At 37.8% G+C, this 26,119-nt stretch overlaps 1 protein-coding gene across 2 annotated transcripts in view; it reads left to right on the plus strand.

The window, feature by feature from the left end:
- The window catches only part of LOC127429294 (nucleoporin NUP188-like), a 36,695-nt gene that overhangs the window by 5,344 nt on the left and 5,232 nt on the right, over nucleotides 1-26,119 (plus strand). Inside the window, exons 6-34 of one of the 2 annotated variants that reach the window (XM_051678248.1) lie at nucleotides 559-603; nucleotides 1,467-1,559; nucleotides 1,650-1,769; nucleotides 2,071-2,282; nucleotides 2,373-2,487; nucleotides 4,515-4,715; nucleotides 4,819-4,908; nucleotides 5,005-5,070; nucleotides 5,198-5,317; nucleotides 5,609-5,735; nucleotides 5,823-5,996; nucleotides 6,187-6,313; nucleotides 7,494-7,581; nucleotides 9,007-9,083; nucleotides 9,166-9,280; nucleotides 13,106-13,226; nucleotides 13,336-13,402; nucleotides 13,516-13,641; nucleotides 14,395-14,528; nucleotides 14,811-14,917; nucleotides 16,457-16,663; nucleotides 16,772-16,941; nucleotides 20,562-20,631; nucleotides 21,014-21,081; nucleotides 21,159-21,354; nucleotides 21,450-21,527; nucleotides 21,678-21,763; nucleotides 21,854-21,999; nucleotides 22,086-22,258. In XM_051678248.1, the coding sequence (XP_051534208.1) occupies nucleotides 559-603; nucleotides 1,467-1,559; nucleotides 1,650-1,769; nucleotides 2,071-2,282; nucleotides 2,373-2,487; nucleotides 4,515-4,715; nucleotides 4,819-4,908; nucleotides 5,005-5,070; nucleotides 5,198-5,317; nucleotides 5,609-5,735; nucleotides 5,823-5,996; nucleotides 6,187-6,313; nucleotides 7,494-7,581; nucleotides 9,007-9,083; nucleotides 9,166-9,280; nucleotides 13,106-13,226; nucleotides 13,336-13,402; nucleotides 13,516-13,641; nucleotides 14,395-14,528; nucleotides 14,811-14,917; nucleotides 16,457-16,663; nucleotides 16,772-16,941; nucleotides 20,562-20,631; nucleotides 21,014-21,081; nucleotides 21,159-21,354; nucleotides 21,450-21,527; nucleotides 21,678-21,763; nucleotides 21,854-21,999; nucleotides 22,086-22,258 (3,519 nt within the window). Of the gene's footprint in view, nucleotides 1-558; nucleotides 680-1,466; nucleotides 1,560-1,649; nucleotides 1,770-2,070; nucleotides 2,283-2,372; nucleotides 2,488-4,514; nucleotides 4,716-4,818; nucleotides 4,909-5,004; nucleotides 5,071-5,197; nucleotides 5,318-5,608; nucleotides 5,736-5,822; nucleotides 5,997-6,186; nucleotides 6,314-7,493; nucleotides 7,582-9,006; nucleotides 9,084-9,165; nucleotides 9,281-13,105; nucleotides 13,227-13,335; nucleotides 13,403-13,515; nucleotides 13,642-14,394; nucleotides 14,529-14,810; nucleotides 14,918-16,456; nucleotides 16,664-16,771; nucleotides 16,942-20,561; nucleotides 20,632-21,013; nucleotides 21,082-21,158; nucleotides 21,355-21,449; nucleotides 21,528-21,677; nucleotides 21,764-21,853; nucleotides 22,000-22,085; nucleotides 22,259-26,119 lie in introns of those variants that run through there. The other variant, XM_051678249.1, reaches the window with a different exon arrangement.

The following is a 26,119-nucleotide window of genomic DNA, read 5'->3' on the forward strand; positions in this document are numbered from 1 at the left end:
AACCTCGTAGCTCACAGTAGGTCTGTCTTTAAAGATTTATAAGTAAAAGTTTGTCTATGGGATAAATGATTGGGACTTTTACTTCCAGAACCAGACTGTTGCACTCTATCCTAGTTAAACCATCATCATAAAATCATGAAGATGCATAATACATGAACTGATTTGTATTAATCTACAACTGAGATACATTGGCGTTGGCAAATTAACAATCATGAGTCACCACAAATTAAAGTCATTCCAAGAAATCTGGGCCAAGAACGTTTTGTAATCTTTCGTGCCAAACCGTGCTCAAGTGGAAATGCTTCAGAAACCGTTCCTCACCATTCTCCGAACTGTTCGGCCTGATGGTAGGAAAGCGCTTTTTGTTCAGTATTCGTCTATTATTGTGATGTCATCCATTTCATCCTGTGTCATGCTGTTGTTGATAACTTAACAGCCTCTTCCTTTATAGGTGGAAGACACCAGACTTTATGCCAATATTCAAATATCTGGTTACATGAGATTTATATGCATTCAACTAAATGGTTTACTAGTCTGTCTTTTTTTTTTCTCCATCAGGCTGTGCTACATGATGAGCGACAAAGTCAAGCTCTGCTGCTGAAAGTGAGACCATCTCATGTGTCTGTCTGCGATCTGTTTCCTGTCTCTGGCTATATTCTATCTCACTCATCTCTTTCTAGTCAGTCCTTAACTAATAATTTTTTTTTGCTTTTAAGTAGATCATTATAAAGAAAGTACAAGTAACACAAAAAAATCTGTAACAAAAGGCTTTTTTCAGAATGTGAGAGTGACTCTATGCTTATCATCTTCATCTCTGTGGAACCGCCGGTGGGTCCAAAAGGGGGCGCTATGTCGTGAAAAAAGTTTACACTTAAAATATTCAAGTCTCCGATACATACTGCAAGTCAGAATATGGGGTATCGTTTGAAATCTTAGAATCTGAACTTTTCATAGATAACCATCACTTCTCCATTTGTTAAATATAATAACAAAATAAGGCCTGAAAACTTTTGCGTTGCAAATCAGCGCCACCTAGAGGTCATGTGGTAGAAATATTAATATTTATAAGTCTTTCAATTAGCCCTTAAATGGACAAATCATATATCAAATGAAAGCTTTCATTATCAGGAATACGACTGTACATTTTATTTTGTTGCCCTTATACCACAGTTTGAAAGATTTTCAAAAGAATCACAAAGTATTTGCTGCTATCTAGTGGAAGAGTTTTTGGATGGAGATGGGGTGAACAGAACTAGAATTACATACAAATTTAGGACAACAACAACAACAACAACAAAAATCTATCATAAGATTGTAAACATACAATATGGAAAAAAATAAGACAACTTTTACAAAATTAGTCCACAGTATGTGTAAATTGTGAGCTTTTAAATTTTAGGTTAAATTCCTTAAATTATGCACTCAAATGAATGTCTTGATGTATTTGTGTTGTTTTCATTGTACAGATAGTAGATTACTACTATGAAGAGAGACTGTGTGTGTTGCGCTGTGTGTTACACCTCCTTACATACTTCCAGGATGAGAGACATCCATACAGGGTAAACTGACAATGAAAGTGATCAACCGTTATACCAGACATTCCAGAAAACTTGAACTTGATAGATCCCCATTCATTCCTCTCTCTTTAGACTGAGTACTCCAACTGTGTGAGCAAACTGGAAAAAGATCTGGTGTCCAACTACAGGCATCAGTTTGAGTCACTGTACAAATCAGAAGCTCCTACATGGGAGACACACGGAAACCTGATGGTGAGAGGATGTTTGAAAAGAAAATCAATAATCTGCTCACCTTTAGAGCAGTATTGCACCAAATTTAAGACAACACAAAAATGTGCAAGGCGGTTATTATTTTTCAGAGATTTTTTATGTTCTGTATGAACATGAAGCCCATTTTAGGACCACACATTATTTTATTTTTTTTACAACATTTTGTATGATAATTGAGCACATGTTCCCCTCAAATTTATTCACGATTTCATTCATAATCTCAGGATTGAATTGTTGTATTGTGTTCATTTTAATAGCTGTCTCTCTCCCTCTGTCTATGTAGACGGAGAGGCAGGTGTCCCGTTGGTTTGTTCAGTGTCTGAAGGAGCAGGCCCTGCTGCTGGAGATCTTGTTCCTGTATTATGCATACTTTGAGATGCCACCCACAGAGCTTTTGACCTTCACGCGCTTGTTTAAGGGGCAGGGCTTTGGACAGCGCCAAACCAATCGGCACCTTGTTGACAAGAGCATGGACGTACTGGTTGATCGCATTGGGTTAGAACACACACACTTTCTCCCTCTGCCTCTTTCTCACACACAAACACTGATTTATTATATTAACATATTTGACTGTCTCATCAACAGGTATTTTAGTTCTTTGATTCTTGTGGAGGGGATGGACATTGACTTCCTGCATAAATGTGCTCTGGAGGACCGGATCGAACAGCACCAGTTTTACAACCAACAGGACATTTGCAAGGTAACACCAACTAAGGACAAATCACATACAGCTGTGGTTTAGTAATCATAGTTGATCTGTTGCAGAAAATGGTCCAATTGCAACTACTAATGTGTTTTAAGTGATCAAACCAGTGTCTTTTTAACATGACAGTGTATGTTTTGTTACCAACATTCAAATAATCATTGAAGTACTGTGAGTAAAAGTTTATAGCATGAGCTGGCTTTTTATGTGGCAGTGTTTTTTGATGTCAAATAAATAGTGTATTAATTCCAGAGCAACTAGTAAAAGAGCTAATTATTTTTGCTATGACAAACTCAGAATCCCATGCAGCATTGCAACATAAACAACACGGCTGCGCACATACACTAAACGCATTCGTATCTTATCAATCATTATTAACATATTACAAACACATTGTTTGTTATAATGCAACCTGTCCTCCAGTGCATCTGCTGTGTAATGTGATTATTTTTTATTTATTTTTTAAAGAATAAGGTGTGCATTAAATAACTCTCGCTGAGGGAAAAGTCAGTACAGTTTGATCAAATGTGTGAAATGTTTAACAGGGTACCCGTGGATTTTTAAAGTCTCAAATTCACTTTTTAATATTTTTAAAATGTAATATCTTAAATAAAATTCAAGAAGTCTTAAATATTGTTTGCGGAGGACTTATATTTTGGGGTGCGAATAGAGAAGACACTTAAAACGGCTAACGTGTCTTTTAATTGGCTGTTAATAACTATGGTAACTGATTTGCATGCTAACAGAGCTGTTAAAGGGGCAGAGTAATCAAATACCAAACAATCGTAAAATGCAAGTTTAACAACAAGTGGAACTGCTTAAAACCAAGGAGCTCTAAAATGGTTAAAAAATGTGGTAGTCATGGTCTCAAATTCGGTGTGGGATTGCAGGTATTGTGCACAATTTTATTCATTCCCGCATGTTCAACATTCATAATGCGGGGAATTCCCACACACTTTTATTCATTTTAACATGTAGTTAAGTTAGAATTGGTTAACCAATCAATACAGATGAACAAATCTTAATGATTTGTTTCAAACTGTAATTTCAGAATCTGCGTGAGTAGATCTCTCTCTCATGCAGCCAGCATTCAGCAGCTCATTAAACATTTGATTTTAGTTTGAGAAGCATGTTGTTGTTGCATATTTCCTGAACTAAAGATGTTACAGATGTATAAACCTGTTAATCTGACATGAAATGCCATTATACCCCGTCTCTGTAAGCGAGCAATGCGATAAAACTAACACTCCTGTGTATAATCATCAAAGCTGTCAACGCTGCAATTGGCAAGCGTGCGAGGTTGTAGCAGTCTAGTTTTACCACCTTTCACATTATGGCGCTGCCTCAAATGACAGCACCTTTGAAAAGAAAGGCAGAAATAGCAAAAATGCTTTGTGTAATGCTACCAGAACTACTGAGAAACACCTGTTACATCTCTCATCTCCATCTCTCTAGAGCACCGTCTGACGTATATGAGTATTTTCTCTGCCATGTGAATTAGTCCATTTTAATAAATACTGTACATAATACTGTATGGAAATATATTATCTATCTTCAATATGTAGTATATTATCTGATTTCAATAGACATCATAACTGAGTATACAGCTAGGTTCTTTCATTATTTAATCTGTTAATATTTTTTATATATTTTGTTAACATTAAACTGCCATTCTGAATCAAATTTGAGTAATGCATTCATTATGAATACATTTATAGTTTTAATGTTAATTTCTATGTATACTAATACATATAGACAGTAAAAGTTGTATATGTTAACATTAGGTAATGTATTCATAATGAATTCATAAGATGTTTAGAGTTTTAATATATTATTATATTATTTAAAAAAAGAAAACGCATAAATGCACAATATAATAAACTTGTCTGTAGAGATCCAAGTTACAGTGATTTTACCATGGTTTAGCTTTCTGTATTATTTAGCAGTTTAAAATTTACAGGTGATTTGCTTTCAAAAACATGACTACATTTCTCACTCACCTGTTTTGTGCCGTGTATGTGCAGGAGGTGGATCAGATGCTGTTGACATTTGGTGACATCTTTCATCACGGGCCTGTTCTGCTGGCTTGGGTTCTGCTGCGACACTCACTGCGTCCAGAAGAGGTGAACTCTGTGATTAGACGTCTGGGACACACCACGCTGCAGCTCGGGGTCTTTCAGAACATCACTAACATGTTGCAGGCACTCGGCAGCACTGGGAATAATGTAAGAAAACAGTGTTCACTGACTGTTTAATGTCTAATATAAAGGCAAATCAGAGAATAACCTTTACTTAATTTTAACTTTCTCGCTCTCTCTCTTTCTCTAGTGTACAGCCAGTACTGCACGGATGTGCATTTATGGTCTTTTGTCTTTTGTCATCACGTCTTTTGAAGAAGACACACTTGGCAGTCAGCAGGTACAAATACACACAAAGCAACAGAATGTATAGGAGATAATACAGTCCTTATTGCTTATGGACTAATTTGTTTTATTGATTATCCTCTGTCTATAGCACCTGATCAATGCAGCGTGTGAGGTTCTCGCTGCTCCAAGTCTGGCTGAACTGTTCTGGGAGTCGGTGAGTTGAAACAAATAAACATAAAAATTTAAAAGGACTATTTTCTACAGTTTGCAGCATTTCCTTTCACTTCGTCTGCTTTGAAGTGACCCTGAAATTTGACCTCTTGACCTGGTTGTGCCTGCAGAAGCCGAACATGGGTCTGGGTGTGATTCTGGACAGTGCCGTGGGTGTGTTTCCATACAAGACCGGACCTTTACTACAGCTACTTACAGCCCTGCTGTCTGACAAATCTACTGCTAAGAAGGTACAAACATGTACAAACTTGGATCATATATGGAGAAAGCTTTAAAAAAAAAAAAAAAAAAAAAACAGCTATTCTGCAAAGAAGTTTTATTTATGTTATTACTGGGGATTCACATGAATAAATATTGCTTACAGTGGCCCCCAAAATCTATTTGGACTCTTAAACCACACTTAAATATAATAATAAGATTTTATAATAAAATATCAAACCAAAAAGCATTTGCAAACAATTGTACTAGGCTGTTTCCCAGAACTAAATGCAACAGATTTCACTGATCAATCTCTCTCTCAGGTATACACCTTCTTGGATAAGATGTCGTTCTACACCGAGGCCTATAAACACAAACCCAATGACGTGATCTCCAGAGATGATGGCACTTTATGGAGGAGACAAACTCCTAAACTCCTCTATCCTCTGGGTTAGTGCACAGAACAGATGCCATGAAGTGTGTTTTTGGTTTCTAAAGTGTCTTCTGTGAAATGTTTTGTGTCTCCTGTGTTGTCAGGTGTGGGACAGACAAACCTGCGCATGCCGCAGGGCTGTTTCGGGCAGGTGTGTGAGGGTAAGCAGCTGTCTGTGGGGGAACAGGGTTTCCTGGTGCGCTGGGACTATTCCTACAGCTCCTGGACACTCTTCACATGTGAGATAGAGATGCTGCTGCATGTCGTCTCTACTGCAGGTACACAGATATTCACACATGTTTCTTGTGTTTATGAAAATGCATAGTTGTTTACATGGCTATAGCTTAAACAGTAGGTGTTTTTGGATGTTAAAACAGTTTCTTGGATTAGATGATGAAAAATATTGTATTTGGATGTTGAAATTGAACGTTTGAGCAAATGTTTATATTGAAGCCATTTGTTTTTTAGATGTGTTAGCACACTGTGAGAGAGTGAAGCCCATCTTGGATCTTGTTCATAAGATCATCAGCACTGATTGGACAGTGTCTGACTGTCTGCTGCCGCTCACATCACGGATCTACATGCTGCTGCAGAGGTGAGATATACACAGTTAACATTGAAAATGACTCGCAAGTTGTTTGATTAAATTTATACAGTGTATAATTTCTCTACATCTAAAGCTGTGCGTTTGAGATTTAGGCTACGTCCACATTAATCTGGGTACATTGAAAACTGTCTCCGTCCACACTGCCATTATCAAGCGTTTTCCAAAAGTTGCTTGTCCACACTGAAACTTATAAAAACTCTTAAAGGAATATTCCGGGTTCAACACAAGTGAAGCTGAATTGAGAGCATTTGTGGCATAATATTGACCTCAAAAAATTATTTTGACTTGCCCCTCCTTTTCTTTAAAAAAAAGCACAAACATGGGTTACAGTGAGACACTTACAATGGAAGTTAATGGGGCCAATCTGTAAACATCAAAATACTCACTGTTTCAAAAGTATAGCCACAAGACGTAAACTATGTGTGTTAACATTTATTGTAGTGTGAAAAAAATCACTTATAATCTTTTCTTTGTAATGTTAAAGCCAATTAATACATGAGTTTTAACAGAAGAATTAATGTAAGTGCTTTAATAAAATCACAAGTTTCTCATTTCTGCCTTTAAACCATCAAAAAATTGGCCCCATTCACTTCCATTGTAAGTGCCTCACTGTACCCTAGTTTTCTGCTTTTTTAAAAGAAAAGGACGGACGAGTCAAAATAAATTTTTGTGGTAATCAACATTAACACAAATGCTGTTGATTTAGCTTAAATTGTACTGAACCCGGAATATTCCTTTAAATCCACTAACTGCGCATGCGTAAAATCGCTGTTCCATGTACAGTCTGAAATGCAATTGTCCTCGTGTTCCTTCAGCAATTCTGAGTAAAGAAAGTGGACAGCAGGCACAACAACGGTACTACAGCTTGGGCCGCTACCTTGATTATTTTGGGTTGAATGGATCACATGACTGCGTCACTACAACAAATACTTATATATTTCCGTTTTTCCTGTCCAAAAAAGACAGCATTTTCAAATGTATCCACTTGGGAGAGCGTTTTCAAAAAGCTCCTTACTGTCAAAAACACCGTCTCAGTGTGGACGGAAGGCCAAAACGTAGGGAAAAAGATGCGTTTTTAAACTAAAACATTTTAGTGTGGTCGTGGCATTTGAAATAGTGTTTTACCTTTGTGTTGGCTTGAAATAACTCTTACGTTTTTATGTGACAGGTTGACCTCCGTCATTAACCCCCCGGTCGACGTGATCACTTCTTGTGTCAACTGTCTTATCGCTCTGGCCGCTCGGCAGCCTGGGAAGGTAAATGCCTTGTTATATGGATTAGGGCTGAAACTATTAGTTGACGTTATCGACAACGTCGACAATAAAAAAATTGTCGACAAAAATTTTCGTTGTCGTTTGATCTCATTAAACGTAACGTGGGATCATATGAAACTCTATTGATGCAGTGCTGTGAGAGCAGGACTGCATTTCACGCCTGACTGAGAAGAGGAAGAATTACACAGCTCACAGTCCAGATGCACTCTAAACTTTCCAAACAGTTTCAGGTGATGTAGATCACAAAGTATGAGGGAATTATAAAAAAATACCAAACAAGTAAATACAGAAGCACTCTTGCTGTGGAATAAGCGGAGCCTGAGCTGCCGCTCAGCTTAAGCAAAACTTGCGTGTCGAGCTTCTTTAAAGGAAACACCTCAGCATTACATCTTTATTGCAGTTATATTTAATGCTTTATAGCTTTATTAAAGTTCAAATATATAAGGAAGCAGGTCATGTAAATAACTAAAAACTCCAAAATTGGCATTTCTCAGTGCGGTCGGCGCCTTTTCTATGAGTTGCGCGAAGTGTCCCGATCTAAGGGGGAGAGATTAAAACTGCACCGTCTGAGGCACACTCTGTCGCGGGGACGCTCATCCCTCGAGTGTGCTTGTTGCAGCTAGATTATAACGTGATGGCTCGCGACTTATTGTATCATAATATATGTCACTGTACATTTCATATCGTGAAGAAAATTGACAATATGCAGCTTTATTAATAAGAGAGAGTATTTTGTGAGTTAAAGATGGATCTGAGAATGTTGAATATAATATTAAAAATAAAAATTTTAAAATATCTAAAAATGCATTCACCTGAGAAGCAGCATATCAGATATTTAGACTTGCTTTTAGAGAATAGATCTTGAATATAAGTATATTTTGTCTTTACTGCACTCGCAGAAGTATAACCAAGTGAAAAAATACACTTCTATACAAAATACACTTATTTAAGATACATTCTCTTAAAGCAAGTCTAAATATCTTATATGTTGCTTCTCAAGTAAATGTATCTTGTTTTAAGGATTTGTAGACAATTTTAAATGGAAAACAAGACAAATACACTTGATAACAATAGGATTCTTTGCAGTGAATTTGTTACTGAATTAAACATAATAAAAATTATTTTTTCCATTTAATTCAGTGAATGTCATTTAGAGGTATTTTTAAAAGATGATTTTGTCCTCTATTGTTAGTAAGCACGTTTAATACTACCTTTTAAATCGGGCAAAAGCCGAATAGACAGTTAAGAGCTAATGATTAATCGTTGCAATAATCGCCCGAATAGTCGAATAATCGTTCTAATAATCGTTAGATTAGTCGATTATCAAAATAATTGTTAGTTGCAGCCCTAATATGGATACTAAATCAGCGATTAGCTCTTATTTATCTATCTCTCCTCTTGATTAAGGTTTGGTCCAGTCTGCATCATACAGGATTCCTTCCATTCACCTCCACCCCTCTGACCAATATGGCACAGACCATCAGGTGATACACATAATGAGCAACATATATCTCTCCTGTAGTCAGAGACAGGTAAAGAGTGACATTTGTTTGGAAATTGTTTCAGTGCAGAGGGCATGAAGGCCGGCAACTATGGCAACCTACTGGTGTTGATTGAACAGCCGAGAGGAGAGTACAGTGTGACCATTGCCTTCTTAAGACTGGTGACCACACTTGTTAAGGTAACACACACACATGAGAGTCTTTGGCCTACTATTCCAAATCCTTGAGACTTCTTAAAGGAGCCATATTCTGAAATTGAACACTTTTTTTCCTTTGAAGTCCACTAATAATGTCAATTTAAGGTTTCTTGGGGCCTGAGTAGCTCAACGAGTAAAGACGCTGACTACCACACCTGGAGTCGTGAGTTTGAATCCAGGGCATGCTGAGTGACTCCAGCCAGGTCTCCTAAGCAACCAAATTGGCCTGGTTGCTAGGGAGTGTGGAGTCACATGGGGTAACTTCCTTGTGGTCGCATTCTCGCTCTCGGTGGGGCGCATGGTGGGTTGTGCGTGGATGGTAACGCGCTCAACAAGCCATGTGTTAAGATGCGCGGATTGACGGTCTCAGACGTGGAGGCAACTGAGATTTGTCCTCCGCCACCCGGATTGAGGCGAGTCACTACGCCACCACGAGGACCTAGAGCGCATTGGGAATTGGGCATTCCAAATTGGGGAGAAATAGGGGAGAAAAAAATAATAATAAAAAATGTAAGGTTTCTTGTGCCAAAAACTGTCCTATGGTCCTATTTATGGTGCGCTCACATCATGTCGCCGAGATTCCGACTTGTAAAAAATGTCTCCGTAGATCTCTAATAACAAGTTGTAAACTCTGAATTCTTTGAAATCTTCAACTTAACCATTGTGACGTCATGTACAACCCGTGATCTGTCACACATAGCATTAAAGAGCATTTATTGCTGAATTTTGTGATAAATTGACAAATTGAAAGCTTATTATAGGGTTATTATAATTTAGAAAATGTCACTTGTTTTTTTTATTTCATTTTGTGTTTTGGTTTTCAATTTCAGTTTTGTTTTAGTTGGTTTTAATTGCGCATAATTTGTTTTCATTTTTATTTTTTGAAAATGGCTCTTTTTAGTTTTAGTGTAGTTTTAGTTTTCATCCTTAAGGTTGCATTTCATAAAATTAGTTAACATAAAATAACAGTGAATAACACTTACGGCACATATTTATCCTGATTAATGTTAATTCCAACATACACTACCGATTAAAAGTTTTGAAACACACTCATTCTTTATTATAATTTTTTTTTTCACATTTTAGAATAATAGTAATGCCAAAACTATGGAATAACATAAATGGAACTATAGGAATTATGTTGTGACTAAACAAAATCCCAAATAAATCAAAACTGTGTTATATTTCAGCATCTTCAAAGTAGTCACCCTTTGCCTAGAATTTACAGACATGTACTCTTGACATTTTCTCAAACAACTTCTTGAGGTATCACCCTGGGATGCTTTTTAAACAGTATTGAAGGAGTTCCCATCTATGTTGAGCACTTATTGGCTGCTTTTCTTTAATATTTGGTCCAAGTTTTCAAAAAAAAAAATTTTTAATTACATTTTTGTTTTATAATGAAATAAATTAATATGGTGGCTCAATTATATTTTTGTCTACAAAACTAATTTCAAATATTTGAGCATATGCCTTCAGATCAAAAGATTTTAAGATCATGTGAAACATTTCAGTCAAGTGTTTCAAAACGTTTGACCGGTAGTGTATACTAGTTGATTTTGTTCATTTAAAAATTGTTAATATATGGTATCTGTTAACATTAATTCATGCATTATGAACTAGAATGAACAACTGTAAATTTATAAATTACCATTGACCAAGATTAATAAATGCCATAAAAATGGTAACACTTAAATAAGGTTTCATTTGTTAACATTAGTTGAACTAACAATGAAAATGTAAATGCTAATTTCAACATACTAATACATTTTTAAATTAAAAGTTGTATATGTTAATGTTAGTTAATGCAATATGAAATAACATGAACAAAGATTAATAAATGCTGTAAAAAAATATATTGTTTGTTGTTAGTTCACAATACCTAATGCATTAACTAACGTTAACAAATGGAATGTTATTGTAAAGTGTTAGCCTGCATGTGATAACGCTTGATCAGAAGCTACTAATGCACAAAACAATACCATGAAAGTTAAACAATTTATTTGTCAAATTCATAACACCGCAATCTGTAGCACTTGCTGACATGAAGGAAATGTGCAATAAATGTTCCATTGCCGATACATTTAGCAGTTACTACTCCAACATCTAAGCAGAATTTATCAGTAGCGTGGACTGGAATCACACAAGTCTTGTGTCAGACGGCCCGTACTGGGAAACTAGTCACTTATTTGACAGTTTCTGAAGTTCATGGAATGAAATATATTCTGAAGCTTTGTTTGAGGTCAACTAAATGAGGTCCCAATTCTGAACTTTAACACTTTTTCTGATGTCTTTGCGATGTTTGTTTTAGTTATTTGCTGTCAGTGCTGGTTTACTTTGGTGTCCAGAGCCCCGCCCCCAGATTTACGTACCTCTAAACATCATGTATGCAGGCGAACTGTGGTTGGTTTTTCTCACATTTCAATCAGGCGGCGTTCGCCGGTTCTTTTTGAGGAAAAAACGAGAAATCCGGCTTGAGAGATTATTTAAATCTGATCATCCAACAATGATTGAAAATACGAAAACTAAAGTCATTTTCTCTATGATTCTATTTAGTTTTCATTTGTTTTGTTGTGCACTTTTATAGTTTTAGTTCCTTTTTTGTTTTCTTTATTTTTATTTTAGTATTTCTTCACTGTTAGTTTTCTTCTTGGTAATCGTTTTCATAAACAATAATAGCCTTGGTGGTGGGGGTCCAAATGTTCTGCGCACTCCGATGACATCATCATAGGATTGTCATATCGCATTATCCAACTACTTATCGCATTTTTTATTTTTTGTTTTGCTGTAATGAAGGTTGCCATAGAAACATATGATTTCTGAGTCTAGAGCTGTGTGCCAAACAACACACTTTACACTATGCACTTACAAAATGTACAATGCACTTAGCCATGTAGTGTATGAATTTTCAAAGTGTAGTATTGTCACAAATGGAACACTTATCATTTTTTTACTACACGGAATCGTTCGCCATTTAGCAGCTGACGAGAAGTGACGTTTCAAACCCAAGCGTTGTGTTGCCACTAGCTTTAGTGCACTATCCTCCCTCAGTTCAACACTTACAGCTCAATAATATACATATTCACACAGCATGGTATGATGGTAAAGTGTTTAACTCACTTTTGTAAGGTGCTGTCTTCACAGAAGTTTCGCTAGTTGTCATATTCTCCATTATTTAGGATTGTTTTGCCAGATCACCATCGCTGCCGGTAACTCCGCCCCTTCCGCCATGTACGGCAAGCCGTGTGCGCTGTGCACGAAGTGCCCAACATTCCACACTCCGTTTTGAAGGTTGAAAAAGTGTATCATCCAGGTTCTCGTAGTACACTTCTGTTTGTTGCATTTTCAGTGTAAACATTCTACTCACACTACTTACACTTCAAAATGACGTGAAATAGTTCAGAAGTGTGCAGTTTGGGATGCACCTTAGGGCGTGATCAGCTCCAAGTAGAATATCCAAGCTGTCATCTCGTAATAAGTTATTCAGACAGGATGTGAATGAAGCATAAGTACTATTATCCTGATGCAATTAAAACTTAGTAATGAAGCACTTTTCTTACTGTTATCTCCTTAAGATTAATTGCTTCTGATGTATTATTCCTCTTCTAAGTCGTTTTGGATAAAAGCGTCTGCCAAATGAATAAATGTACATGTACATTTTCATTTTGCACCTTTAAGACGTCTATATGTGAATGATGAAAGTTGTATATTTTAGATTATGTCTTTGTTGAAAAATGCTATTTTCCATGTTAAAACCCCTTAAAATATATATATTTTTGTTGTACTGGTTTTTTGGTTTGTTCTCAGGGTCAGTTGGGCAGTACTCAGAGCAGAGGACTCATTCCATGTGTGCTGCTGGTTCTGAAGGAGATGCTACCCACGTATCATAAATGGCGCTACAACACATATGGAGTCAGGGAGAGGATCGGTGAGTGACACACATGTACTTAGGCAACTCCCTACTCTGTATATAAGAGGAAATAAACACAAATTTTATTTATTTCACTCTTTGCTCTTTCATTCTCTCGCTCTCTCAGGTTGTCTGATTCTAGAGCTGGTTCATGCTATTCTCAATCTGAGTCAGGAGGGTGAGTCAGAGGGCAGGTAAGATGAGGAAGAGTATTCTGAATTTTGTGTTGCAAATCATGTTTGTTGCCATTATATACAATATTATCGTGATTTTCTCATGACCTTTGACCTTTATGTGACCCTTACAGTGCCCCCAGTCTGCAGTCGTTGTGTATTTACAGTCTGGCCAACACAGAAGCAGGACAGGCGGTGGTCAACATCATGGGTGTGGGAGTGGACACTATTAATATGGTGCTGGCAGCACAACCCAGCAGGTACATTGTGTGTTTGTTTGACCTTTAAGCTTTAAGAGGGTGTTTTTAAAGATTTCCTGTTTCAGTGGCATATCTACAATTAAAGGCTTATAACTTAACAAAAACACAAAAATGTAATTTGTAACGTAATATGTAACATAGTGCTTCATGTGGATGATCTAATGATCTACGCATCTGATTACCTTGTGTGGGCTCGTTTGAAAGATAATTGCCTCATCTAAGGAATAGTATGTGATGTTTTATGTTCTGTTTATTTTTCGTCAAGTTATAAGCCAAAACGTTGCATATAATTAACACCTGTTCACATGAAACATAAATGTCAAAGACATATACTTAACTATTACTCACTGTATTTTTGTCTGTGAGTAAAACAAATAGGCAGCTTGTATTCTACTCTTTGAGAGCTTTACAACAACAATTGACACGACTATTTGATGAGTTTTATGTTTTTAATGATTGCAATAATATGTACAGTGCAAACTTTTTAATAAATTATCAAAACAACACTTCTGATTTGTCTGCAAATTTCAAAGTGCTTGTTCAGCTTTGGTCATAATGCCAACATGCATTGGAAAGTAGCTTCTAAGCTTTCAAACGATACCTATGGTCAAGATTGAAGTTATTAATATTTTGACTTTTTTTTTTTCTTTCTCAAGGGCCCATCCGAGCTTAAAGGTTTAATTATAATCTCTTTGTCCTCTTTACATGAGTCATTGTAGTTGATTGAATGTGTGTGTTTGTGTCTGTCCGCAGCGGTGGTTCTGAGGGACCCGGTCAGGTTCTGATCCAGACAGTGAAGTTGGCGTTTTCAGTCACCAACAATGTGATCAGACTAAAACCCCAGTCTGAAACAGCATCACCCTTAGAACAAGCTCTAACACAGCACGGTTAGTCTGCACATACACCAGGGTTCCCATGGTCAAGGAAAAGATCGGCCAATACCGATTTGTTTTTAGAAGTGCCTTTAGCCACACTTTTGCAAGTTATATTCTGCAGTTATGTTTATACCCCACACAGTAAAATTACATTAATTGTGAATTGCTAACATTTATTTGTATTGAAAACTGGACCTTTCTAGTCAGAGTTCAGACCTTTCTAGCTGGGAGAACTTGTAGATTTGTCTGTTTCTAGCATCTGATGTTCAAGTTACCATCACATTTGTCTTTCAGGTGGTCATAGCAACAACCTGATCGCTGTGCTGGCAAAGTATATTTACCACAAGCACGATCCAGCACTGCCACGACTCGCCATACAGCTGCTGAAGAGACTTGCCACGGTAACACACTCGAGCTTGATGCATGTGCTCTTTTTCACATTAAACACATTAAAAGAAAACATTAAAGGAATATTCCGGGTTTAATACAAGTTAAGTTCAGTCGACAGCATTTGTGACCATGTTGGTTACCACGCATAAAAAAGCAAAAATCTGTTACGGTTACAGTGAGACGTGGAAGTAAAAGGGGCCAATTTTGGAGGGTTTAAAGGCAGAAATGTGAAGCTTATAATTTTATAAAAGCACTTGAAATGTTGTTTATATCGGCATTTTTACAGTAGTTTTAGTGTAATGGCAACAATGTTGTGAAATTGGCTATAACTTCACTTAGAAAAGGTTAGTAAGCGATTTTATCACACTAAAATCATGTAAACACACATTATGTCTTGTGGCTATACTTTTGAAACGGTGAGTATTTTAACATTTGCAGATTGACTTCCATTGTGCCTCACTGGAACCTTGATTTTTTTATTTCTTTTTATAAAGAAAAGGAGGGACGAGTCGAAATACATTTTTAAGGTAATCAATATTTATGCCACAAATGCTGTCGATTGAGCTCAACTTGTATTGAACCTGAAATATTCCTTTAAGGTTGCATCCAAATTCATGTAGTGTCAAGAGTATGTACTACATTTTATGAAGAACACTTCTCTGCTGTTAATAAAGTACGTTCTTTAGGTATGCAAGTGAGGAGTATGAATATATTATGTCGAAATAACTTGCTCTGGATTTGTTTAACAAGTACAATTTAACCACAAGAAACAACTTTCTTGGTATATATTAGAGTACAACTGATAGTGGATTTTGCCGCTACCGATAACTAAGGTGGTGGGAAAAGCAGATAACCGATTAATCGGCCGATAGTTTTTAAAATCTATTTATAAAATGGTAAAAATGTTCTTAGTCTTTCCTTACTATGACGGGCACAGACATAGAGGCTACAAGAGTGCAAAATGTATAAAATCCCTGATGCAGTTTATTGTGCAACCAAAATCCCAATAATATCCAGAAAAAAATGCAGATTTGGACATAACGCGGGACTATGAACAAGCCCGAAATACACTTCCTTATTTTCGGGACTCTTATTTTAAAATGACAGGCATTTGACTCTGTTAAAATGCTCTAAATTTAAGTATTATACCAAATTAAGATTTGTATACCCTATATATTCACCAGATGAAATGTTTTGTATTTGTATACAGTTTATATTTCACCAAATGAGGTTTTCTATTATTATTTGCAAGATATGAAGTTGAAGACGTGATGTTTGTGCTGACTGGGCACGTTTCTGTAGTCACATTTTATTTTTTATGCCCTCGCTTCAATTTAGAACACTTTATCTAACCAAAATAATCAAATATCCATTGAAGTGAGGTTAAAAATAAGGATGAAAACTGTCAGTTAATGATTGTTTTTATTTCTAGATGCCAGAACCAAATTGTTCTTAATGTAGAATCTTTCAGCACTGGCAATATCGATTGACTTCAATGCAATGTCTCGACGTTATACTAAAACGTATGCGTTTTTTTGTACCGTGTCCAGGTGGCTCCTATGTCCGTGTACGCATGTCTGGGCAGTGACGCTGCTGCGATCAGAGATGCGTTTCTGACACGTCTGCAGAGCAGAACTGAAGACATGCGCATTAAAGTCACCATACTGGAGTTCCTCACTGTGGCTGTGGAAACACAACCCGGACTAATCGAGCTCTTCCTCAACCTAGAGACCAAAGATGCCAGGGAGGGGGCAAAGGTCAGAAGTCACACAGAAATTCCCATTAAATATGTCATCTGAGAAGATAGATGGAGCACAGCTGTGTGTAACAGACTGATTTTTTATCTCTGTTGTGTCTGTGTGTAGGAGTTTTCTCTGGGCGAGTGGAGTTGTCTGTCAGTTGTGTTGGAGTTGTTGGACTTTAAACAGCAGGAGAAGTACTGGTGTCCTCCACTCCTGCAGAGGGCCGCACTCGCCTTCCTCCATGCTCTCTGGCAGGACAGACGGGACAGCGCTCTCTCTGTGCTCAGGACCAAGTGAGTCCCTCAAAATTTACACACTCAAAACATGCAACATTTAAAGGAATATTCCAGGTTCAATACAAGTTAAGCTCAGTCGACAGCATTTGTGGCATAATGTTGATTAACCAAAAAAATTATTTTGATTCGTCCCTCCTTTTCTTTAAAAAAAAAAAAAAAGCACAAATATGGGTTCCAGTGAGGCACTTACAATGGAAGTGAATGGGGTCAGTCCATAAACTTTAAAATATTCACTGTTTCAAAATTATAGCCACAAGACAAAAGGATGTGTGTAAACATGATTTTAGTGTGATAAAATTGCTTACTAACCTTTTCTGTGTAAAGTTATAGCCGATTTTAAAACGTAAACACCCTGACGATGTAACGTCAGCAAACCCTAATACCCCAACGTCTGTAAAAAATTACGATTTAAACAACTATACAGCTCAAATAATGCATGAGTTTTAACAGAAGAATTAATGTAAATGCTTTTATAAAATTAAAGCTTCACATTTCTGTCTTTTAAATCCTCCAAAAATTGGCCCCATTCACTTCCATTGTAAGTGCCTCACTGTAATCTCGATTTTTGTTCCTCTTTTTTTTTTTTTTTTTTTTAAAGAAAGGACGGATGAGTCTAAAATATTTTTTGTGATAATCAAGACTATGCCCCTTCTAGGACAGGGCGGGAATATTTTTCTGAAATAGTTTTGCGTGCCCTCGCAATAAATTTACCATGGTTTTACTACAGAAACCATATTTTAACCATGATATTCGTAGTGAAACCATAGTGATAATAATAAAAATCATAATTTTGTGGGTATTACGTAGGGGTGAAACGGTACATGTATTCGTCCCAAACCGCCACGGTTCGGTGCATGCAGTCAGACGAAGAATACATCCGAGTCAGTCACAGGTGATCCACACTCCAATCCAGAAGGGGGCGCGTGCAGTAATGCAACGCTTTTTTGACCACCACAACAGGAAAAAGAGCAGAAGAAGACACCATCCATGCACCAACCCAAAACAAGAATGACGAGTTCAGATGACACGCAAGAGCTCGAAGACCCGCCTACTTGTTTTAAATCAGCAGTGTGGTAAAGATTCGGGTTCCCATTGAACTATGGCAGCAGTGGAGTGCGGGTGGTAGATAGGACGGTGTGTCGGCGTTGTAAAGCAGCTGTACGGTATGTGAGTGGAAATGCGTCCAATATGCTAACACATATCAGATGACATCACCCAGATGTGCCAATTAATGGAGCTAGGCAGAAAAAGATGACAGGAGTGCAAAAACTTATCCCTGCAGCTTTTAACCAGCCTCTAGATGTGAGAGCAGACAGGGCCAAAGTCATTACCCAGGCAATTGGCATATACACAAACAACATATAGTTTAAGTGGAACAAATTGGAACACTCCTTCTCCTAATGCACATGTTTAATTTTTCATTATTCTATTTATTTTGTACTTTTATAACAAAAGAGATGCTTTTCAGTTTTGTAGCTGATTGTGACCAAATACCTTTTGTTTTTTATCAACCCTACAAAAAAATATGGCCTATGCAAGAGTGCATTCTGTTTACTGCTTAGTGCTTAATACACTAAAGGAGGCTGTACAGTACCAACTACCTCAGGGGGGACTAAATGTCGCTAGGTGGAACAAACTGTAATTTGCACTACTGTTTGTTCAAATTAAATGAAAAGAAACCTAGCATTTGGGATCTGTTGCTTTTTCCTGTTGTACCGAACTCGTATCGAACCGTGATCCAAAACCGAGGTACGTACCAAACCGTGACTTCTGTGTACTGTTACACCCCTAGTATTATGGTTTTACTATGCAAATACCATACTTTAACTATGGTTTTACTATAGTACTATTGTGGTAACACTAAAATAAGGTTACATTTGTTAACAGTAGTAAACAACATTAGTTTACTAATGAATATTAGTTAACTATGAATAATACTTTTACAGCATTTATTAATCTTGATTATTGTTTTTAAAATCCCATTTTTAAAATCAAAAGTTGTATATGTTAACATTAGTTAATGCACTATGAACTGACTTTAACAATGAAACAATTTATTTTTATTTTATTTTTATTAACATTAGCAAAGATTAATAAATACTGTAAAAGGGCGCCATGGTGGCTCAGTGGTTAGCACTGGCTCAACTGGGTCTTTCTGTGTGGAGTTTACATGTTCTCCCCATGTTCGCGTAGGTTCCCTCCGGTGCACCGGTTTCCCCCACAAGTCCAAAAACATGCAGGTTAAGTGAATTGGAGACTCTAAATTGCTCCATAGGTGAGGAGTGAGAGTCCCTCAGCCACTGGAGATTGCGTCAGGAAGGGCATCCGGCGTAAAGCCTGTGTCAAGTCAGATATGCGGATCACGGATGGTCTGCTGTGGCGACCCCTGACGAGAGCAGCCGAAAGAAGAAGAATAAATACTGTAAAAAAACAATTATTTCATTTTTAGTTAATGATACCTAATGCATTTACTAATGATAACAAAGGTAAACTTATTATGAAGTGCTATCAATACTGTAGACTGTAGTAACTATAGTTATTAGAGGATTTTTTTTTTTTTTAAGTTATATTGCAGTGACCATGTTGTAGGCTAACCATTTTTTTTATTTATTTTTATTTTTTATTATTTTTGTAATATTGAAGCAACTATAAAAAGTCAAGTAACCATGTTTTTTGTTTTTTGGGCAGAAACCATGGTTTTAATACAGTATACTTTATCAATATAGTAACCATAGTTTTTCTTTAGATTAAACATGGTTAATCTTGTGGTTACTATACTACAAATACCATAGTATTTGTAGTAAAACCATAATAACCACAAAATTAACCTTGTTTAATCTAAAGTAAAACTTTAGAATTATTTTTATTACCATTGTTTTCAATTTCCTGCATTATTACTATGGTTTCCTACAAATATCAAGCTTAATATATGGTTACTGTAGTAAAACCATTGTAAATTTATTGTGAGGGAACAAAACTTATTGCGAGGACACGGAAAACTATTTCAGAAAAAATAATTCCCCCTCTATCCTCCAACACCGTCTACACTGGATGTGGGCGTGTAGTCGTGTCAAAAGCGATAGAATCCCATTATAATCAATGATGCTGTCTACACTGGAAGCGTCCATCATGCCGCGTCTGTCACATCGACAGTAAACAGGTGTCCCGTTCCATTTTGCGCTGTTGCTACTACTGCCAACAACACAAATAAACGGTTTAGAATGTATGCGCCGACACAGGGTGTTACACACAGTCTACACCTGGCACATCCTTTGATGCTATGCACCTCAACAGTTTGAGTCTGTCTACACTGGCCGCGTCAACACGAACATGCTAAACTGTTTATTTGTGTTGTTGGCAGTAGTAGCAACAGTGCATGCTGAGCAAAATGGAACAGGACGCCCGTTTACTGTTGGTGCGACAGACGCTTCCAGTGTAGATGGCATCATTGATAATAATGGGGTTGTATTGCTTTTGAAGCTTTTGAAGCCGCCCACGTCCGGTGTAGACAGAGTGTAAGGGGCTCCGTAACAAATGCTGTTGATTGAGCTAAACTTGTATTGAACCAGGAATATTCTTTTAAACTCTTCTAACCATCTGAACTTCTGTTGTTACAGAGAAAAATTCTGGGTGAATCTCACCACTCCTTTATTTGGAAACTTACCACCCACATCTGAGACCACAGAGGTGTGTGTGTGTGTTCTTGCTAACTAATTAGAGTAGTTTTGTTTGCAAGAAAACATGAAATAAAAATGTACTTTAATAAATATCCCTTGTTATCTATAAAATAATATGTAACTATTTGAGTAACATTTTGACACATTAATTGATTATTGCCTGTTCTAAACTCAAGAATAGGGTTTTGTGAGTGGTTGCCAGAGTATTGCTGTACAACCAATAATATCATAACAGTCATGATCCAGTCAAATCCTAACCTCAAGTCCTGTCCTGCAGTATTCCCTGCTAATCATTCTGTTTCATTTGGAAATGTTACATTACTGAAGTTAAATGCTGCGAATGCTGTTTTATGTGTCTTTCAGTCTGATTTAGCTTGTTTGTTTTGTTGTAGCCATGTGTTCTGGAATCGTGTGCCTTTGTGATGAAGATAATCGCCCTCGAGATCTACTATGTTGTCAGGTAAGATACACATATAAACATATAATGTGTTCTCATCAACATAATATTTAAAAGGTACTGTCTCTTTCTGTGTCTAGTGGTGTGTTGGATCCGTCTCTGAAGGCGGCTTTGGAGAGTTTCAGCACTAAGCGTCGCTACGAGTTCTGGTCAGATTATGTGCGTGATCTGGTGTTTGTGGCATGTGATGGTGAAGAGGAGGGTCTGCGCTCGCTATCTGAATCTCAGATGCTCATCTCTGCCTGGAGGACACTCTTAATACTCTCCACCAGTCATGTGAGATGAACTCAACTCTCTGCATAGTAGATTAATCAGGGTTTCAGGGTTATAGTGCTGTTATTTATCATTACCAAACATGTGTTTGTATGCAGTCTGAGGTGATGCATCTGAAGGATGATTCGGTCAGGCATAAACTTTTTATGGACGTCTTGGAAGGGACCAAAGCTGCGGTGAGTGCCTCACACACACACTACCCAAGCGAGATGCGATGCAACAGTCAAAAATGTCCAGTTAGCGCATGTTTACATGTAAAAACCATTGAAAAACAGCACAAATGGACACAATAGCATGGTCCGTTGCACATTTTCTCTCTCTTTCAGCTGTTGATGTCTCAGTCTGTGTTCTGTCTGCGTCTGGGATCTATGATGGTCACACTGCTCCTCATTCTGCTCAAACAGTGGAAAAGGTGTGTTTGTATGTATCTGTCATGTGTCTGTCTGTTTTTGTGTGTGTATATACAGTTTTAACTCTTGATTTCTCTGTGTGTGTGTGTCAGTGTGTTGGTATCGGCTCCAGCTTTACTTCCTCCTCTGTCTCTGATGTTGGAGAGCGTTTTACATGCTGAACAACAGCTGATGGACCGAACCAAAGCCAAACTGCTGTCGGCGCTCATCTTAGTCCTGCAGATACAGGGACTCAATGGTCAGTAGGGTGTTTGTCTTTCTACACATAGAGGTACAATCAATTTTGTCTGTGTTTAAATGGTTGTTTGATGGTTTTTGGTTCAGGTGGAGAGATTACCCAGCTGCCCCAGCTGCTGTTATGTGTGTGTGAGATGGTTCAGGACGAGGCCCTGGCATTGATCGACAGCACGCGTCACATGATCCAAAGGGGTGACATTCAGGAAGACAGCATGGAGACGGACAGTCCACGCAGCGTTCAGAAAGACCAACGAGACTCAGTGAGTGTGTTTGTATGAGTGTGTCTGTTTACTGACAGTCTACCAACTGTTACTGAATTTTGGAGATCTTTTGCGCATGGAATACCCAGATGATCTACTGCATGTGCCATAATGTGTAGAATACAAACAAAACACACTGTGTGGAATATTTTATGTGATGCGATTGACTTGAGCTTCTATATAAAGAATATTTAATTACATATGGCCACCAGGAGATGGCGAAGTACATGACAGACTCAATGATGACTCAAATGGCACAGAATGAAACTCATTCTGTGAAATCTCATTACTAAAATCTTGTCTGCATGCTATGCAAAACTTTAGTTACTGTTTTGTTTGCATGTGTAATTAGTTCTTATGTACAGTTGCATTTAAATTTAGTCGTTTAGCAGACGCTTTTATCCAAAGTGACTTACAAATGAGGAACGTAGTAAGTAGTTTGTCATGCAAAGTTCAACAACATCTACAGTGTTGTACTGCCAAGCTTTCAAGTTGGCTGGAGTAGTATAGGTGCTAGCACAGAAGAAAGATTATATATATACACACACACACAGTGCCTTGCAAAATGATTCAGACTCCTGACCAATTATCTCATAGTACTGAATTACAAATTGTACACTGAAATTTCATTCTGTTTGATATTTTATTTTAAAACACGAACTCAAAAATCTATTATTGTTAGATGACACTGGTTTTATGTTGGGAAATATTTAAAAAAAAATCATTAAAAACTGAAAAAGTATTTAACCCCCACACATTAATATTTGGTCAAGCCACCTTTTGCTGCAATAACTGCTTTAAGTCTTTTGGGGTACATATGTACCATCTTAACACACAGTGATGAAGTGATTTTGGCCCATTCTTCTCGGCAGATTTGCTCCAGGTTGTTCAGGTTGGTTGGGTGACGCTTGTGGACTGCAATTTTCAAATAGTGCCACAGATTCTCAATAGGACTGAGATCAGGACTTTGACTGGGCCACTGTAGGACATTTATCTTTTTGTCCTTGAGCCACTCCAATGTTGCTTTGGCCTTGTGCTTGGGATCATTGTCCTACTGAAAGGTAAATGTCCTCCCAAGCTTCAGTTTTTTAGCAGCCTGAAGCAGGTTCTCTTGCAGTATTTCCCTATATTTTGCTCCATCCATTCTTCCTTCAATTATAACAAGATGCCCAGTCCCTGATGATGAGAAGCATCCCCACAGCATGATGCTGCCACCACCATACTTCACTGTAGGGATGGTGTGTCTTGAGGCATAGGAAGTGTTAGGTTTGTGCCACACATAGCGCTTTGAGTTTTGGCCAAAAAGCTCTATCTTGGTCTCATCTGACCACAAAACCTTCTCCCACATCGCAGCTGGGTCACTCACATGCTTTCTGGCAAACTCCAGACGTGCTTTCAGATGGTACTTTTTGAGTAACGACTTCTTTCTTGCCACCCTCCCATACAGGCCAGCGTTATGCAGTGCTCTTGATATGGATATTGATATCAGATACACTGCTGCATTCTGGACCATCTGCAGTGGCTTAATTGTGTAAGCTGGGAGGCTAGCCAACAGAGCATTACAGTAGTCCAGTCTTGAAATGACCAGAGCTTGGACCAGGAGCTGTGCAGCATATTCACACAGAAAAGGTCTGATTTTCTTTATGTTGTAGAACGCGAATCTGCAAGACTGTCTGGTGTATGAGATGTAGGTGGTAAAATTAAGCTGGTCATCTACCACCACTCCCAGGTTCCAAGCTGTTCTGGTTGGTGTTTGTGTAGTTGAACCAAGATGAATAGTGAGGTTGTGGTCAACAGATGGATTGGCTGAGAACACAAGGAGTTCTGTCTTGGCAAATTTGAGCTGAAGGTGGTGTTTCTTCATCCAGGCCGAAATGTCCGAGAGGCAGGCAGAGATACGAGCTGAGACGGTAGGGTCATCAGGCTGGAACGACAGGTAAAGCTGCATGTCATCTGCGTAGCAGTGGTAGGAAAAGCCATGTGTCTCAATGATCGATCCGAGTGATGTTGTGTATATCGAGAAGAGGTGGGGTCCAAGCACTGATCCTTGAGGAACACCAGTGGCCAGCTGGTGTGACTTGGACATCTCTCCTCTCCAGGAGACCTTAAAAGATCTGCCAATGAGGTATGATTCAACCCATCAAAGCGCAGTTCCTGTTATGCCTAGGTCAGAGAGGGTGGAAAGGAGAATCTTGTGGTTCACTGTGTCGAAAGCAGCAGACAAGTCAAGGAGGATTAGGACGGATGATTTGGAGTTAGCTCTCGCCAGTCACAGGGTTTCAGCTACTGACAAGAGGGCAGTCTCTGTTGAGTGTCCTTTTTTGAAGCCAGACTGGTGTCTGCCAAGTAGGTTGTTCTGTGAGAGAAAATATGACCCAGAAAATATATATTCTGGTTGAATATGACCCTCTCAATAGTTTTAGACAGGAAGGGTAGGAGAGAGACTGGTCTGTAGTTGTCGACTACTGTGGGGTTATGTGTTGGTTCTTTAAGCAGTGGGGTTACTCGAGCCTGCTTTAATGTATTAGGAAAGTTTCCAGTTGTGAGAGATGAGTTGATAATGTGTGTGAGTGCAGGTAAGATTGATGGAGAGGCAGTTTGCATAAGATGTGAGGGGATAGGTTCATGTGGACAAGTGGTATGACAGTTAGAAAGAAGCACTTTGGAGACCTCAGTCTCGGAGAGAGGGGAGAAAGAGGAAAACAGAGGATGGGATGTTGGAAGAGAGTAGCTGTGGTGTTAGTTGTAGAGAACTGGCAGCTGATGCTCGCTAATTAGTCAGTAAATAATGTGGTAAAGTCATCAGCAGTCAGAGAAGTAGTAGGATGTGGCGGAGGATAGAGACAAGATGAGAAAGTTACAAATAGTTTGTGATTCTGAAGCGTTACTGTTCTTATTCTGGTAATAATAAATTTTAGCACTAGAAATTATTGTTTTATTTGTTTAGAGGCTTTTGGGCACTTGGAGACATTTCTGGACACTAGGATAAATTATATTTGTAATGCTATAACTTTTCATTGCTTTGTTGAATCAACTCAAAATTTTACTCAGTTACAGGTGACATGATTGGGAACAAAACATAAAAAAAATTCTTAGCCACCTTGTGTACACCCAAAGATATATGTCAAATCAGAAAAATAAGGGAAAAAAAGTACATTTTTGGCTCAAGTTTTTTCTTGATTTCCAGCAGTTTGTTAGGCTGAGAGTCTCAGAATTTATCATGAATCTATATCATTACATGTTTTTCTTTACAATGATACTAAATATTTTTATTACAATTTTGTACATTTCATGCGTCAAGCTTTTATTTTGAATCAAACTTGTGAAGTCGGTAGTTTCACACCTCCGGATAAGACGTTGGTTATATGACCCAGTGTGATTATTGAAGCGCAAAATGCTGGGATTTAATTGTATAAATATATAGCCTGCAGGCACTGTGTGCGTCACATTGAATGAGCGCTCTCTTCTGTCATCTACTACAGTAAGCTCAGCACGTGATGCTCATAAAATGTGTCAGTCAGACAGCACGTGGGTATTGAATTAAGTTGGTGCTTGGTACTATTGGTACTGTAGAAACACTGGTTTTGTTACATCTTTTTTTAGTATCGACTTGGCACCGAAGTACCTGTACTTTTCACATCACTATATGAATGTTTCCTTTACAAGCTCATTATTTGATTGGATATCTGGCTGCAACTTCACTGACTTAAAAATGCAACATAATGAGGTCATTTGACAACTAATACTATTGTTTGAAAAACATCAGTTGCATACTCATCACATAATATTTTTTTAAATAGTAGGCAGTATACAGTATATACTGTAGAGTATATTCTATTCTAAACATGACCAGTCTCTCTC

This window comes from Myxocyprinus asiaticus, chromosome 38 (genome assembly GCF_019703515.2).
Source record: "Myxocyprinus asiaticus isolate MX2 ecotype Aquarium Trade chromosome 38, UBuf_Myxa_2, whole genome shotgun sequence".
NCBI classification, from domain to species: Eukaryota; Metazoa; Chordata; class Actinopteri; order Cypriniformes; family Catostomidae; genus Myxocyprinus; species Myxocyprinus asiaticus.